This window comes from Crocodylus siamensis, chromosome 15 (assembly GCF_052110815.1).
Source record: "Crocodylus siamensis isolate JL-2025a chromosome 15, ASM5211081v1, whole genome shotgun sequence".
Lineage (NCBI taxonomy): Eukaryota > Metazoa > Chordata > Crocodylia > Crocodylidae > Crocodylus > Crocodylus siamensis.
This window is the reverse complement of record NC_143409.1, coordinates 55205408-55219661: the sequence shown is the minus strand read 5'-3', so window position 1 is coordinate 55219661 and position 14254 is coordinate 55205408. Positions and strand designations below refer to the sequence as shown.

Here is a 14254-nt window from a genome sequence, read left to right as displayed (position 1 = left end):
TGTGCTACATTTCAAAGTACTTCTCCTCGATCATTGGTCCATTTAAAGTCCGAACATAGTAGGGAGGAATGGACAATCACATTACAATTGCCAACTGCTTGGATCTTGTTTTGGATTGGGATTGCCCAGGTGTGAGTTTGTTTTTGCAAGTTTTTGATTGGCCAAGTGGTTACACTGTAATCAAAGTAGGATGGGTCTCAATTGACTGAAAATAGGTCTTCATTGACTGAGCAGAGTACCTTGGGGCACTGATGACAGGGCAGGGTACTTTGGGTAGCTGTTTTAACAATGGGGCAGAATTTACATTTACAATAATTCACATGGTGACAATCTATGGAGGCATTTACAAAGCCACAGACAGCTATTGGATACTTGCTGTGATAAATATGCTTTAATCAAGCAGGGGAATGTGTTAACCAGGATACATTTACAGTAGCACATAGCACGCTCATGTTTGCCAGGCCCTGTCTTCAGTGCATGCCGTCTTTTACCTCTTACAGGTTGTCACTGGCCAGGGTCCCCAGGGGAAGTCATGATGCCCCTGGTAGCTCTGTGCCATGCCAGCTCCACCCCATGAGCACCGTCTGGTCTCGCCTTCCCCATCTTGATGGTGAAATAATAAATTGGGAGGCTGCGCACGGACCTTCACGTGGCCCTGCTCTGCTGAGCCTCCCAAGCACTCTGGTTCTTGGGCCGTTCGCCATACCTTGCACCAATACTGTGCCGCACAGGGCAACTGAAGCCTTATGGGCTAATTGTGTGGCTGCAAAGCCTTCCCTATACCATGCCCCATGCCTTGCAGGTGTTACACAACTGTTGTCACCTCTGGGCCCTCAGCTTACTCTGGCCCCTTGTGTGCTCTGTGCTTTGCACACACCCTCCCTTTCCAGGCTCTGTAACTACTCAAGCTGTTGTGACCTGGCCCAATGCAATTGCTTGCCCCACTGGGCACTAATGAGGCCTCTACCTCTCCTCAGAATCATCCCAAACCACCAGTTCAAACAGGAATGCAAACATCAGCCCCTGGGCTATAACATAACCATAATGATGGGGTCATGCTCTGCCCCTTTAGGAAGGCAAACTTCTCCCATAGTCTAGGATGCTACTCAGCTCAGGGTATGTTAGGAGTCCTGCAGGCAGGGAACCAGACATCTCAGGGTGGGTCTTTCATGCTGGATCTCCTTCCCCTGGCAGTTACCAGAGAACGAACCCCTGCCAGCCCCAGCCCTGGGGCTTGTATGTGCCCAGGGCCCTGCCTCCTGGTCAGCTGACTGTGTGCAGGGCCTGCCGCTCAGGAAGCTCTGCTTAGCCTGCAGGGCTCTCTGGCTGAGCTGCTTCTGCCCTGAAAGGAGCAGGCAGTCTAAGTGCCCTGCAACACAGGCTTTGCTTGTAGTCCTTTGTTTTCTTCAGTCATACTAGTTCAATTGAAATGGATCTGTAGTTTCCTGCTTTCTCTAGTTACACCAGCTTAGGCAGTCTGGGCCCCTGTTTTGCTCTTTTAGCTTTGTTATGCACATGTGATGCGTCAGGTCTCTGCCAACAACTTTCCTTTTAGAGGAACCATTGCTTTTATTGTTAGGCTTGGGTGTGGTAGAGGGTTGAGGCTTATCTAACTCAACATCTGGTGGATGGCAAGCACTAGTGGAGCAACTGTTTGTTCTTCTTGATAGTGCTCTCAACATCCCCATCCACTCTTGCCCCAGCCATTATTATGACTGTTATCAAGCTCCATTTTCTCTATGCTTAATGGGTTGCTACCATTAGCGGAGATTCGTGGTCTTAGTAGCAGTCTTGTTACCACAGTCCAGTTTTGCTCCAGCCACTGTCATTTGTGCAGAAGGTTCTCTTTCCTAGCTATTACAGCTTTCAGGTAATTCCAAACACTATGATGCTTTGGCATAATAAAACATTGGATATGTTTGCAACTAACACAGGAGATGAAATCATTTGGGATTGCATTATTTTGCATGGTTTCAGCCACTATCTTGCATTTTTGTGCAAGATGCACTGTTATTTTAATGTGGTTGTTTTGATTTTGTAACCCTTCCCCAGCACCAAGGCCAGGCGCTATACCAGATTCAGGATCCTCAGGGTGTCAGTAGTTTTGGGCTCTCATTCAGGCAGCTCGGCTGACTGAGGTGTCCCGCCAAACCGGTGTGTTCCTCACTCCCACCTTCCCAAGAATCCGCTCCAGCCTAAGTAACAGATTGGGTTCTTTATTTTAGCTATAGCGATTTACAGAAAAGAAGAATAAAGATTAATAACAAATATAATACAATTATATACATACATGCATGACATAGGTTCAACAACTTCCATTCAAACCCATAACCAAAATGTTATCCATAAACCCAACATGAGTGAACAGTCCATACTACAAGTGATCCCATGTACAACCGCCCTATTGATGTGTTTCACAGATTATAGACTTTAACCCTCAGTTGCACTAGGAATTCAGTTCACTCCAATAGAAATAAATGGCTATGAGTGGTCATCAGATAGCAGCGTGCAGGACAGGGGGATCCATCCCCAGCCCCAGGAGGTGAGAAGCCAGGAGGCACCTGCCAGACTCCACGGCAGCTCGTGCTGGGGGCTGAGAGGGAGGGGAGCCTGCAGCCAGGCCCAAAGGTCCAGCATTAAGCCCTAAGGAAGGCCCAAATCCACTGCCCTGCCCATGCCCCACTCACCTTTCTTGTTCCTCAGGTAGACGAGGAGTCCCAGCGCCAGGAAGATCAGCCCCAGCACAAAGCCCCCGACCCCCGTCAGCATCTTGCTCCTGCCTGAGTCTGACTGCGCCTCTGTGGAGACAAGAGCCGGAGGTGAAGGGCTCAGTCCGGGCTCCCACCCCCTGCTCACACCCCTGCCCCTGTGGCAAAGGGGCCTGACCCTGGACAGCCCGTGTGGGGCTGCACAAAGGGAAACCCCTCCCCTCCAAGACCTCAGGGGCTGCCCCGGGCTCCCCGTTCCTTACCCCAGAGCACGGCGACGGGGCCCGGCAGGCTGCTGTGCTCCACCTGGCAGGTGTAGACGTCCCCGCTCCGGGGGGTCATTTCCAGCATCACCAGGATCTGGAAGGTCCAGTCTCCGTTCCGCATCAGCTCCGTGGACACCACTCCGGCCGTCTGCTCCTGCCCGTTCCTCAACCATTTCACCTCGATCCCGCCGGGGTAAGACCCTGTCACGGAACAAACCAGTGTGTCTGGGTGGGCCTGCGCCCGATTTTGTTGGGGAGACTTTCACCTTGGGTTTTCCTGTGCGGGCAGGGATGGACAAAAAGCAGAGGGAGTGAGCTGGGAAAGATTGATCCCTCCCTTGAGGAAAGGCCCTATTTCCCCACCCCCAAGTCTTCTCCACCTCTAACCATTGTCACCCTAGGCAGGATCTCATCAGAAAGGTCTCAAATTGGTGTCAGGTTCTGATCATTCACAGCAAGAACAGAGACAAGGACCGTTCAACCCCCTGAGCCCAGGGAGCAGTTTTAGCCTCGGGGCAAGAAGATTATGTCTCTTTATTTGTTTTTAAATTTAAATCTGCTATTTTGACTCTAGTTTCCAATGGTCGAATATTTGCTTTCTGAAAACCAATCTTCATATTTTTTTAATTCAAAATCCATCAGGACTGATGCTTCCTAGGACTCTGAAGTTCAAAGACCAGGATCCTTTGAAGCGCTTAAATATGGAAGAGGGGCACTGAACCCAGGTGTCTGCACCTCCCAATGTGTGTGCCTTGCCCCTGCCATCTTTGTCAGTGAAGGCAGGTGTGTCTGGGCACAGGCCAGAACAATGGTGAGCAGGGGGCTGTGGTGAGTGTCAGCCTCAGTCATTGCCTGTGCCTCCCAATCTCTGTGCACACAACAAAGGTCCCAGGACTCCGGGGACTCACCACTGGGGCCAAACACATGGGCTTGCTAAGACACGCCATAGTCTTGTTGGCAGACCCTGTCCACTGCACCCTGGCTGGGAGTCCTTCAGCCCCAAACCCCTGTCTTCTGCTTCCTGTCTGATCAATGAGAACAAGTTGAGATAGGCTGAAGGAGCCAGCTCTTCAGTCCCAAGTGCCTTGGCTCCACCTGGCTCTCTCAGGTCCTTCCAGCTCTTAGCAGGAGAATTTTTGCCAGCTTAGGGAATCACACCCTTTATCTCATTTTTCCTAGAAGGGACAGATCCCCCTTTTCAAGAACAGAGGAAGCCAGATTTTTTTGCTTCAGGCAGGGGTAGAAAATGGCCTGAGTTAGCACTTGAGGGGGTGCACACTCTGAGGACATTTTTGAGGGGCTCAGGGGCTGCCCCAGGCTCACAGTCTCTTACCCAACAAGAGGGTCCAGCAACCTGATGTGCTCTGCTCAGCAGCTGATGTTCCTGCTAGGGGGGTTTGTTTCCAGCATCACCGGGACCTGGAAGGTCCCCGAGTACTTGGACCATGGTTGGCTCTGGTGGCACTGAAGAAATCATGCGTATTGTGGACATCAGGAAGATGGTGAATCCCTTTGCTCTGCTGTCCCACCATCTGTTCTTCATACCACGGGTCCTGCTTTGGGCTTCTGTCTCAGCTTGTTGGTGATTCAGTTCCGTTATTTGGAGTTGATTATGCTCTGCCAAGCACAAAAAGCCTCGCGCTTGTGGTCGATCAACTCTTGGACCTCCTGGTCATTCTCATCAATCCAGTCTTGATGTTTCCTGCTAGTGAAGCCAAACGTCTCCACACAGGTGCAGATGGCAGTGGACCTGAAGGCACCCGAAGTGTTGCTGATGTCCTCCCCATGCTGGTGATTGGAATTCTCCTGTTTTTCACGTGGGCGCAGGGGGAAGAGATCGTGCTTGACCGGGTCCTTACTGATCTGTCAGCATTGCCTCTGCTGCAGCCGTCATTTCAGAGCCAGTTTGAATGTTATAACCAAGCAGATGTGTTGATGATCAGTCCAGCAATTGTCAGGTCCTAGCATAGTTCAGGTGATGCAGACATCTTTGCAAGTCTGGAGTCTGTTGAAGGAGCCTTGAGTCTGAGATGGTTGAGAGCCACCAACCTGGAAAAAATGAAGCAGCTGTGACTCTAGCCTTCAAAAGAAGCTCAATTTTAAATTTACCATGGAATGTAGCTTTGTCAGGGGCCTAAACTCGGCATGCTGTTGCTTTGTTAATTGATTGTATAGCATGAAAACGTAAATGGACCAGGGGTGACAAAATGATACCAATGGATAGGACTCTTAAAACTCACAACAGGAAGTTCTTTTTCACGCCGCGTGCAATTCAAGTACGGACCTCCCTCCTTCTGTTCAAGGATGTGGTGAAAGCTGAGAGTTCAGCCAGGCTCGCAAAGGGACTGGACACATCCTTGGAGGAAAGGGGCATCAGTCACTATGGAGCACAAGAGCGAGGGGCACGGCTTCTGAATCAGAGCCGACTTTCTAGCCCTGAAGAGCTGGAGGCTGCAAGCGGGAGAGGAGCAGGGGGAAAGCCGCCCCCCCTCAGGACTCGTTCTCCCCCCGAGACTGGGCAGGACGGGCCTGGTCTCACCCAGGGCACGGGGGCTGTGACTCAGCTGCATGGCCCGACTAGGGCAAGAGACTGGGGACCTGCGTTGGCCCGGGCGCCTGTCCCTGTGGTGTCTGCAGGCCAAGGTCACGCTTGCCGGTGCGTGGGGGCTGAGGGAGTTGTGTAACGGGCTGGACGAGGGACCTGACAGTACGGGCCTCGGCTCTGCCACCAGGACCTGGCTTCGCTACCGAGCCTCAGGGAGCGGAGGGGCGTCCAGCCAGCGCGTCCCAAACCGGGGTAGCCGGCCGGTGCCACCATTGCCGCTGGGGTTTGACGGGCATCTTGGCACACCAGCTCTGCTGGAAACGCCTGCTGCTTTGCAGTGGGCCCGAGGCCCGAGGCAGCATCTGCTCCGGGGTTCACGTGGCGGCTGCGGGACACGTGGGGCAGTGGACAGCTCCATGCTGAAAGAGGCGGCACGGACTGCCCACCTCGGAGCCGCGGCTGCGCTTCATCCGCCCTCCGACAGCAGAGCCCCCGCAGCACCATTCAGATGCATCGTGTAACCGTAAAGCCCGACCCCAGGCAAAAGCCTCTGGGCCGCTTCCCTCCGCTGCAAACCGTGCAGCTTGACAAAGCCCCCAAAAGGGCCCTTGAGCCGCCTCTTGGACGCAATGGGGTTTTCTGGCCTTCCGCAGCCGCCGTCTCCACCCTCCTGACTGAAACTGCAGCTGCCCTGGGCGCCGCCATGTTGTTGTACGGACAGGGACAACGCATGCGCAGGACGAGCGGGCCGCCAACGGAGCTGCCCGGAGGTGCGGGTGCGCACATGCGCGCTGGGTCGCTGTCAATCCGAGGCCATCTTAGCAGCCCGCGGCGGAGCGGCGCGCGGACGGTGCTATTAATGGCTTGTCTCGTGGAGGCCGCCATCTTCTGCGGAAGCGGAGCAGGCGCAGAGCACGTGCCCCCCGCCCTGCGGGAATGGTATCGGCCAGACCCCCGCAGTGGCGCGCGCCCCCTCCTCCTACAACGGAGCGGAACGCCCCCCACCGCCCTCTCGCGGGAAGGTGGTTCGGTCCAGGTCATGCCCCGCCCGCGCCTCTTAAATGATGGGAGGGGGAAGCTGGAGTGCGGCGTGTTGATTGCTCGGGTGGTGTCACGTGAGCAGTAAGGTCACGTGGTTAGCGACACCGGGAAGTACTCTCCGCGCGGGAAAATGGCGGCGCCCCGGGGGTCGGCCGGTTTGCACCTCCCGCTGTCCCGGGGCGAAGGGGGCGGGAGGCCGGATGGGCGGGAGCCACCCGGGGGCCGCGGGGGCGGGGTTGGTGGGAGGCGCACCGCGCCGGGGCGCCGCCGCTGGCCGTGCGGCAAGATGGCGGCGCCGCGGGCCCGGCCAGGACCCGGATGCGAACGCGGGCCCTGATTGGCCCGGCGCGGCCGTACGGCGGCATGGCGGCGCCCGCACCTGACAGTGGGGCCCGCTTCCGGTCCTGCGCGTGGCCGCGGAGGGAACTCGGTGGCTCGGGCCCCGCGGAAGCGCCGGCGGCGGCGGGTGAGGGCGCGCGGGGGGCGGGCCCGGGGGGCGCGCGGGGGGCGGGCCCCGCCTGCCCCCGGCCCGGCCCGGCCCCACCCCTCCTCCCCCCTCCCGCGGGCCCGTGCTGCTGCCCCGCCCCCGCCGGGCTCCGCGGGCCCGGGGCCCGGGCCCCGCGGGGGTGGGGCTACGGGGAGGTGGGTGGGGGCCCCTGGCCGTGCTAACGCCCCTCCCCCGCAGGTCCATCCCCGCAGAGGTGCCCCCCACTCACCTGGGATGCGCCGGGCCCTCCTGCTGTGAGCCTGCGCCCATGGCGGCCGCGCCCCACGGCAGCATCATTGTCCTGGACGACGACGACTACGACTACGACGGGCATGAGGCGCCGCCCACTGCCTCCCCCCTGCCCACCAGCTGCGCCCCCCAGGATGGCCGCTTGGCCAACGCCGGCTCCCCCCCGCCCACCAGCCAGGCCCCCCTGGATGGTCCTACAACTACAGCCACGGACCCCCAGGACGGGGGCGCTTTCCAGGCTGAGAACAAGCAGTTGTTTGCCGACGTGAGTCCCCCTCGCGTGCCAGCCCTGGTTCCCTAGTTCTCTGTATCCCGTGCCCGGGACAGGTTGCACTGCACTCTGCCCAGGGCGCTGTGCCCAGTTCCCCAGGCTGCCCAGTGGGTGGAGGGGGGGCTCCCCTGTGACAGTGGGGGGAGGTGGAACAGGGCCCAGACCCCGGCTGCTCACTGCCACCCCCTCCAGCCTGCCCCTCTGCCCGCAGGCTTGGGAGTGTGTCTGGCTGACCCATGACCCCTTCCCCACCTGCCTGCTTTCTTCCCCCATAGTCTGTGGAGCACTGATACTTGCTTCTGCCTCCCTCTTCCCTTCCCCACCCCCACCCTGACCCCATTCAATTCCTGGAGCACCATGCCTGGCCGACCCCAGCCCCACCTGCCTCTCTTCTGTGCATCTGTCACCAACAGTTCCTAGCCTGCTGTGCCCAGCTGACGGAGGAGCACCCCGAGGTGGTCCCCTACCTGATGGGCCGGCACCAGAAGGCAAGTCCCGCGTTCCTGGCCTCAGCTGAGTTCCGCAACGTGCTGAGCCGCTGCCTGACGCGCGTGCAGGCCCGGCACCACAAGGTGTATGTCTACATTAATGAAGTATGCACTGTGCTCAAGGCCAACACCCAGCGCCGTAAGCTGGCCCTCAGTTCTGTCTCCGCTCCTTGCCCACCCCCTGCCACGAATCAGGAGCAGAACAACACTGGGGAGCATGAGACAGTGGACACTGAGGCGGGCAGGAGCGAGCTGGCAGCCATAGAGGCAGAGGTTGGGGCAGGGCGGCATGGGACGGGCTCTAAGCGGCAGATCCAGTACCTGGAGAACCTGCTGCACATCTACATGGGGGAGATCCGCCGGCTACAGGAGCGGGAGCTGGACCTGTCGGAGATGGACAGCGAGGACTCGACCTACCTGCAGGAGAGCCGGCTCAAGCGCCGCATGATGCGTATCTTTGAGCGCCTGTGCGAGCTGAAGCAGTGCAGCAGTCTGACGGGGCGCGTCATTGAGCAACGCATCCCCTACCGTGGCACCCGCTACCCAGAGGTCAACCGTCGCATCGAGCGCTTCATCAACCGTCCTGACATCTTTCCTGACTATTCTGACATCCTCAAGGTCATTCAGAAGGCCAGTGCCCGCCACGGCCTAGCCCTGAAGAAGCGTCAAATAGAGAGCATGGCCCAGGATGCCTTTCGGGATGTCGGCAACCGGCTCCAGGAGCGCCGCCACCTCGACCTCATCTACAACTTTGGCAGCCATCTCACCGATGATTACCGCCCTGGTGAGTGCAGGGTGTGTGGGGCTGGCATGGTCCAAGGGGCCTCTGCCTACTGCTGCTCCAGGGAGAGCTAAGCCTCTCTCCTGCTAACACAGGGTGGTAGACAGAGGACCTTGCTGATGAGCACTGAGCCTCTTCTTTACGTGCTGCGGGGTCTATGGGCTAGTCTGGTTGCGGGGATGCTAGTGCTTTTTGAGCAGGAGGTTGGGCTGGGGATGCTTAGTTTATTCCTCCCTCTCCCTTATGTGGTTGTAGGCACAGATCCTGCGCTGACGGACCCAATGCTGGCCCGGCGTCTGCGGGAGAACCAGACCACAGCCCTGAATCGGCTGGAGAGCGTCATCTCGCATTATGCGCAGCTGCAGGATGAGAGCGAGGAGGAAGAAAGGAGCCGCAGACGGGCAGGGCAGGTCCGGGGCACCCCTGGCCCTTGCCCCCCAGCACAGCCTGACCTGGGGGACAGGGACCCCAATGCAGAGGTGAAAGCGGAGGGTTGGGCCACAGGAGAACGTGACGAGCACAGAGTGGCTGGAGCCTTGGAGGCCACCTTTTTCCAAGTGGGGAGGAGCAGGGAGGGCCTGGGAGTGAGGGTGTTTTGTGAGGTGGTGGGGTTCCTGCAGGCACAGCAAGTGACCTGCCCTGTCTTGTCACCCCCCCAGGCCACCAGGAGTCCAGTGGCTGCGAGCAGTGTGGCATCACGAGCAGAGGAGGCAGAGGAAGAAGAAGAGGAGGAGGAAGACTCTGAGGAAGAAGAGGCCTTCCTGAGCACAGACACAGAGGGGGAACTGCAGCAGAGCCTGGCTGGGGAGGAAGCGGAAGGGGTAGCAGATGCTCTAGTGCAGGGTACGTGACCCCTGAGAGAGGACTGGGGTCTGAGGGGTTCTGTTGCTGCTCGGGAGCAGTGGGGAGAGCGCAGGAGCCTGGACGAGTGGGTCTTGTTCCTGCCCTGGGAAGGGAGTGGAGTCTGAGGGGTTTTGTCCTTGGATGCCTGGGATCTTGTTCCTGCTCTGGGAGGCACATGGGAAACCTGGGAGCCTGCAGGCCTGGGTTCTGATTTCTTTGGTGCCTCCCCCAGAGGATGCTGCAGTTGGCAAGGCCACAGAGGATGACCAGTGCATGGAGCTGAGTGCAGAGCTGCTGCCGTCCTTGTCAGGCATGGAAGACAGCATATCTCAGGAGACAGAACATGAAGAGGAGGAAGAGAAGCTTGCGGCCCCTACAATGAGCAAGGGACCCCTCCAGCCATGCAAGGACCCAGAGCCTGAGCCAGGTGGCACTGAGGAAGCAGAAGCAGAGGGCTCTAGCCCCAGCCCTGCGCACGAGATGTTTGTACTGGAGATTGAGGCACTGCCCCTGGAGTCCAGCGAGACGCCGCCCCCCTCTCCACAAGGCACGGGGGGCTCTGAAGCCACCCCCAAGGCTGTCCCCTCTTCCCCTGTGCCCTCCGAGGCCACTGCCATGAGCCCTCTCTCCCCCGAGGCAGTCTCCTCTCGGACTGAGCTGAGCATCTGCCCCATGGAGCCAGCCACAGTGGCCAAGGAGCTGGAAGGGGCAGATCATGAGCTCCGGACTCAGCTGCCTGCTAAGAGGCAGCAGCCACCCACCCCTGAGTGGCCCCGGGCCCCCTGGCCCCTGGAGAATGGGGCAGGAAGCCCCATCAGTTCCACCAGCTCCAATGGCAGCACTGGGCCCCCGGCCCACAAGCGGGGGCGCCACAAGCTGCCTCGCAGTAGCAGGTGAGAGGGGCTGGGTGGGGGGCACTGGGGGCAGCCCCTGCACCCCCAGCAGCATGGAGCAGGGGGAGGCTGGGGGTCAGGACAGGCCCCAAGGTGGGCAGGGGAGTCTTGCGGCTTCACCCCACCTACCTGACCCCCTCTGTCCTGCACCTTCCCTGGCAGCAGCTGCATTGAGGTTCACGGCGTGGGCTCAGAGGAGGAAGATGAGGGCTCGGGGCTGTGCCCAACCCGCCAGAGCCCCCTGCCTGACTCAACGCGCTGTGACTCCCCCTTCCAGAGCCTGGTCAGCAGCTCCCAGAGCAGCCCCCACCTGTGGGGGCACCGGCGCCGGCCCTCCCTCCTACCCCAGCGCCTCCTGGCCAAGGCCTGCAAGGTGACGGGTCGGGGTTGGTGTGGGGCGGTGCAAGGCTACCCTTGATCCCTGGCCTTTGACCCTTGCCCTCTCCCCCACAGACCAGCGTGGCGACCCAGTGTGATCCCGAGGAGATCATCGTTCTGTCCGACTCAGACTAGACCGGGGGGAGGGGAGGGGAGGGGAGGGGGGGGCAACTGGCCCCTCCCCCCAATTGGTGTTTGTACAAAAAAGAATAATAAAAAGGTTACAAAAAAAAAGCAATGGGCTGCGTCGTCATTGGGGGAGGGGGGGTGGGGCTGCCTGGGACCTGTCCCTTTAACGCGCAGCAGCCCCAGCGGAAGGGGCGCGGCACCTGGAGGGGGCGGTGCTTTAAAGGGGAAGCGTTGCTGTCGGCCCACCGCGGACCTGAGCCGGCACCATGCGGCCCGGGCTGCCCTTTTAAGGGTCGCTGCTGGCCCTGCCCCTTTCCTCCTGGCTGGAGGGTGGGGCCCCTTTAAAGGCAAGGGGCGGGGTTGGCCGACACCCGGCCTGCGGGGTGTGGGTGTGTGTGTGTGGGGGGGGGTGATCCGTGGTCCCTGCCCCTTTAAGGCGGCTGAGGGGAGGGGCCGGCGGGGAGGAGGAGGGCGAATAACAAGATGGCGGTGGCGGCGGCCTAGGGCCCGGGGGCGCGAGCGGGGCCGGGGCCGGAGCGCGGTGAGCGCGGGGCGGTGGGGCCGGGGCCGCGCGGGGCAGGGGTGGGGTCACCGGGGAGGGGGCGGGGCCTGCGTGGGCGGGGTCGAGTTAAAGGTTCGTGGGGGCGGGGCCTCCGGGGGCGGGGCGCGGCAGAGCCCCCCCCCCCCCCGCCGGGCGCTGCGGGGATCCGAGGGGGCGGGGCCCATGGGGGGTGCGGCCGGGGGCGGGGCCAGCGGGTGTGGGCGTGGCGGCGTGCAGGGCGTAGCTGGCCGGGTCCCCAGAGAAGGGTGCGGTGCTGGGGCTCATGTGCCAGCCCTGACCCCTCGTGTGCCCGCAGGAGCCATGGACGGCGGGGGCGGCGCCATCGTGCACGTGGACTTCCCCGAGGTGGCGAGCGCCCTGCTGGAGAACCTGAACCAGCAGCGGGTGGAGGGGAAGCTGTGCGACATCTCCATCCAGGTGCAGGGGCGCATCTTCCGTGCCCACCGGGCCGTGCTGGCCGCCTCCTCGCCCTACTTCCATGACCAGGTGCTGCTGAAGAACATGACGTCCGTGGTGCTGCCCAGCGTCATGGACCCTGGCGCCTTCGAGACGGTGCTCGGCGCCGCCTACACAGGCCGGCTCAGCATGGCGGCCGACGAGATCGTCAACTTCCTCACCGTGGGCAGCGTCCTGCAGATGTGGCACATTGTGGACAAGTGCACGGAGCTGCTCAAGGAGGGCCGGGCAGGCAGTGGGGGCGGCGCGGGACCATCCTCCTCCTTAGCCTCCTCCTCTTCCTCTTTCCGTGCCCACTCCAGCCGCACCAGTGAGAACCAGTCGCCCAGCAGCAGCAATTACTTCAGCCCCCGCGAGACAGGTGACGCGCCTGAGCACGGCGCCCCCAAGTACGCGGCCCGTGGCGGCAGCGCCGGGACGCTGGAGCGGGAGGGCTCGGATGGCCCCGACGAGGAGGTCATCTTCCAGGCCGAGAAGGGCCCGTCGCGCTGCCCCGAGCCCTTCTCCGGGGGCAGCAAGTTCATCCTGGAGACGGACGATGACGTGAGCGACAGCGGTGGGGACGGCGGTGGCGGCGGGGGCCGGCGCCCGGCCTACGTGCAGCCAAGCATCATGCCGCAGAAGCAGTGGGTGTACGTGAAGAAGGAGCGTTTGCAGGAAGACTTGGTGCTCACGTGCGAGGAGGACGAGGACCCCGTGGACGTGGGGCCGGCCCGCGGCGAGCCCCCACTCAGCATCAGCGATGTGCGCACGCTGACGGAGCCGCCTGGCTCCAAGCTGGAGGAGCAGGTCAACTTCTGCGAGTCCTCGGACGATTTCCCCTCGCCCTACGAGGGCCTGGAGGAGTCGCCGGGCGGGGCCGGTTTCACCCAGCGCTCCCTCCTGCCCCTGGACATGCAGGGCAACCAGATCCTGGTGTTCCCGCCCCAGGCGCCCGTGGAGCACGGGGCTGTGCAGCTGGCGGCTGGTGCCGGCGACGGCAACAAGATCTTCATGTGCCACTGCGGCAAGGCCTTCTCGCACAAGAGCATGCGCGACCGGCACGTCAACATGCACCTCAACCTGCGCCCCTTTGACTGCCCCGTCTGCAACAAGAAGTTCAAGATGAAGCACCACCTCACCGAGCACATGAAGACACACACCGGCCTCAAGCCCTACGAGTGCGATGTCTGCGCCAAGAAGTTCATGTGGCGAGACAGCTTCATGCGCCACAAGGGCCACTGCGAGCGCCGCCACCGCCTGTCGGGGGGGGCTGCCAGCCTTCCTGGGGGCCCGCCAGGGGTTACCCCCAAAAAAGAGCTTCCCACGGCTGGTGGGGCGGAGGGCGACTGGGGGGCCCTGCGGGAGGCGGCCTCTGGGCGGTCGCCTCGCAGTGAACTGGGCTTTGGCGCCAGCGGGGGCAAGATGTGAGGGGGCTTCTGCCCCCCTACCCCGTGGCACCTCTCTGCCCCCCCCATCCCAGATGCTGCCTACAGGGCTGGGGGCGCGGAGGAGCTGGGTACAGCAGTGACAATTGTACCCCCCGGGGAAGCCTCAGCTGGGGGCGGGGCTGGACAGCTAATGCCCCCCCAACCCGCGTCCCACTGCCAAGGAGGGGCCCGGACTCCGGGGTCCCCACATCTCTTAATACTAACCCCGCCTGCTGCTCTCCATGGAGCGGGGGGGGAGGGGGCGGCTGAGTCCCCCCTCCCCACAACCCTGTGCCGGGGGCCGTGTCTGTCTGTCCCTGTCCGGCTGTCTGTGACGCGCTTCTGTTTTCTCGTGCGTGTGCGTGCGTGTGTCAAGGACTGGTGCTGAGCTGGGAACCTGACGCCTCTCCCCCTCCTGCTGCCCCGTTGCCCGCCCCCCACTCTGGTGCTGCCCCGTCGCCCTGTACACGGTGCTGCTGCCCGCCCCCGCGCACGGCGCTGAGTGAGCCCGCGTCGGTACGATCCCCCGTCTCCGCAGCCCCGGGGCCGGGCAGGCTGCGGGCGGGGGTGCTCCCTGCCCCTTCTCTGCCGCCTGGGAGGCGGGCGCTGAGGGGGGGCCGGGACCCTGTCCCCTCCTCCCCGCCGCGCATGCCCCGTCCCTGCCCGCGGGGTGGGTCCTGTCCCCCTCCGGTCCCCCAGGCCCCGCTGTTGCCCCGCCGGGTTCCCGCTTGTTTGACTCTTTTGTAAC

At 61.5% G+C, this 14254-nt stretch overlaps 2 protein-coding genes and 1 pseudogene across 9 annotated transcripts in view; 2 read left to right on the top strand and 1 right to left on the bottom strand.

Annotated features, from left to right (window-relative positions):
• Window positions 1–2195: 2195 nt before the first annotated feature.
• LOC149852950 (DLA class II histocompatibility antigen, DR-1 beta chain-like) overlaps window positions 2196–14254 on the bottom strand; it is a 298803-nt pseudogene continuing 286744 nt past the window's right edge. The window contains exons 5-6 of the transcript XR_016439268.1: window positions 2972–3233; window positions 2196–2798 (exon numbers count right to left, since the gene is read on the bottom strand). The product of XR_016439268.1 is annotated as a DLA class II histocompatibility antigen, DR-1 beta chain-like (transcript). The remainder of the gene's footprint in view (window positions 2799–2971; window positions 3234–14254) is intronic.
• DAXX (death domain associated protein) lies at window positions 5276–11154 on the top strand. 6 transcript variants are annotated; one of them, XM_090028997.1, is made up of 8 exons: window positions 5276–6641; window positions 7246–7561; window positions 7981–8839; window positions 9092–9315; window positions 9496–9679; window positions 9912–10572; window positions 10738–10945; window positions 11026–11154. In XM_090028997.1, the coding sequence occupies exons 1-8, from the start codon at window positions 6028–6030 to the stop codon at window positions 11083–11085; spliced, it is 3126 nt and encodes a 1041-aa protein (XP_089885123.1). In that variant the 5' UTR covers window positions 5276–6027; the 3' UTR covers window positions 11086–11154. The 6 variants fall into 6 exon arrangements, with proteins under 6 accessions (XP_089885123.1, XP_089885124.1, XP_089885122.1 ...); XM_090028998.1 differs by having other exon boundaries at window positions 5282–6641; window positions 9092–9246; window positions 10735–10945; XM_090028996.1 differs by having other exon boundaries at window positions 5286–6641; window positions 10735–10945.
• ZBTB22 (zinc finger and BTB domain containing 22) lies at window positions 11451–13511 on the top strand. Of its 2 annotated transcripts, none has more exons than XM_090029012.1 (2): window positions 11451–11462; window positions 11937–13511. In XM_090029012.1, exon 2 carries the CDS (start codon window positions 11942–11944, stop codon window positions 13505–13507), a length of 1566 nt encoding a protein of 521 aa, XP_089885138.1. In that variant the 5' UTR covers window positions 11451–11462; window positions 11937–11941; the 3' UTR covers window positions 13508–13511. The 2 variants fall into 2 exon arrangements, with proteins under 2 accessions (XP_089885138.1, XP_089885137.1); XM_090029011.1 differs by lacking the exon at window positions 11451–11462 and adding an exon at window positions 11485–11620.

What these genes read in the sequence shown, in the direction of transcription:
- DAXX (XM_090028996.1), top strand. Translation starts at nt 6,028, where the DNA reads ATGCATCGTGTAACCGTAAAGCCCGACCCCAGGCAAAAGCCTCTGGGC. An exon ending in ACAGGGACCCCAATGCAGAG is followed by an intron (nt 9,316 to 9,495) that starts GTGAAAGCGGAG and finishes TCACCCCCCCAG; the next exon opens with GCCACCAGGAGTCCAGTGGC. An exon ending in AAGCTGCCTCGCAGTAGCAG is followed by an intron (nt 10,573 to 10,734) that starts GTGAGAGGGGCT and finishes CTTCCCTGGCAG; the next exon opens with CAGCTGCATTGAGGTTCACG.
- ZBTB22 (XM_090029012.1), top strand. Translation starts at nt 11,942, where the DNA reads ATGGACGGCGGGGGCGGCGCCATCGTGCACGTGGACTTCCCCGAGGTG.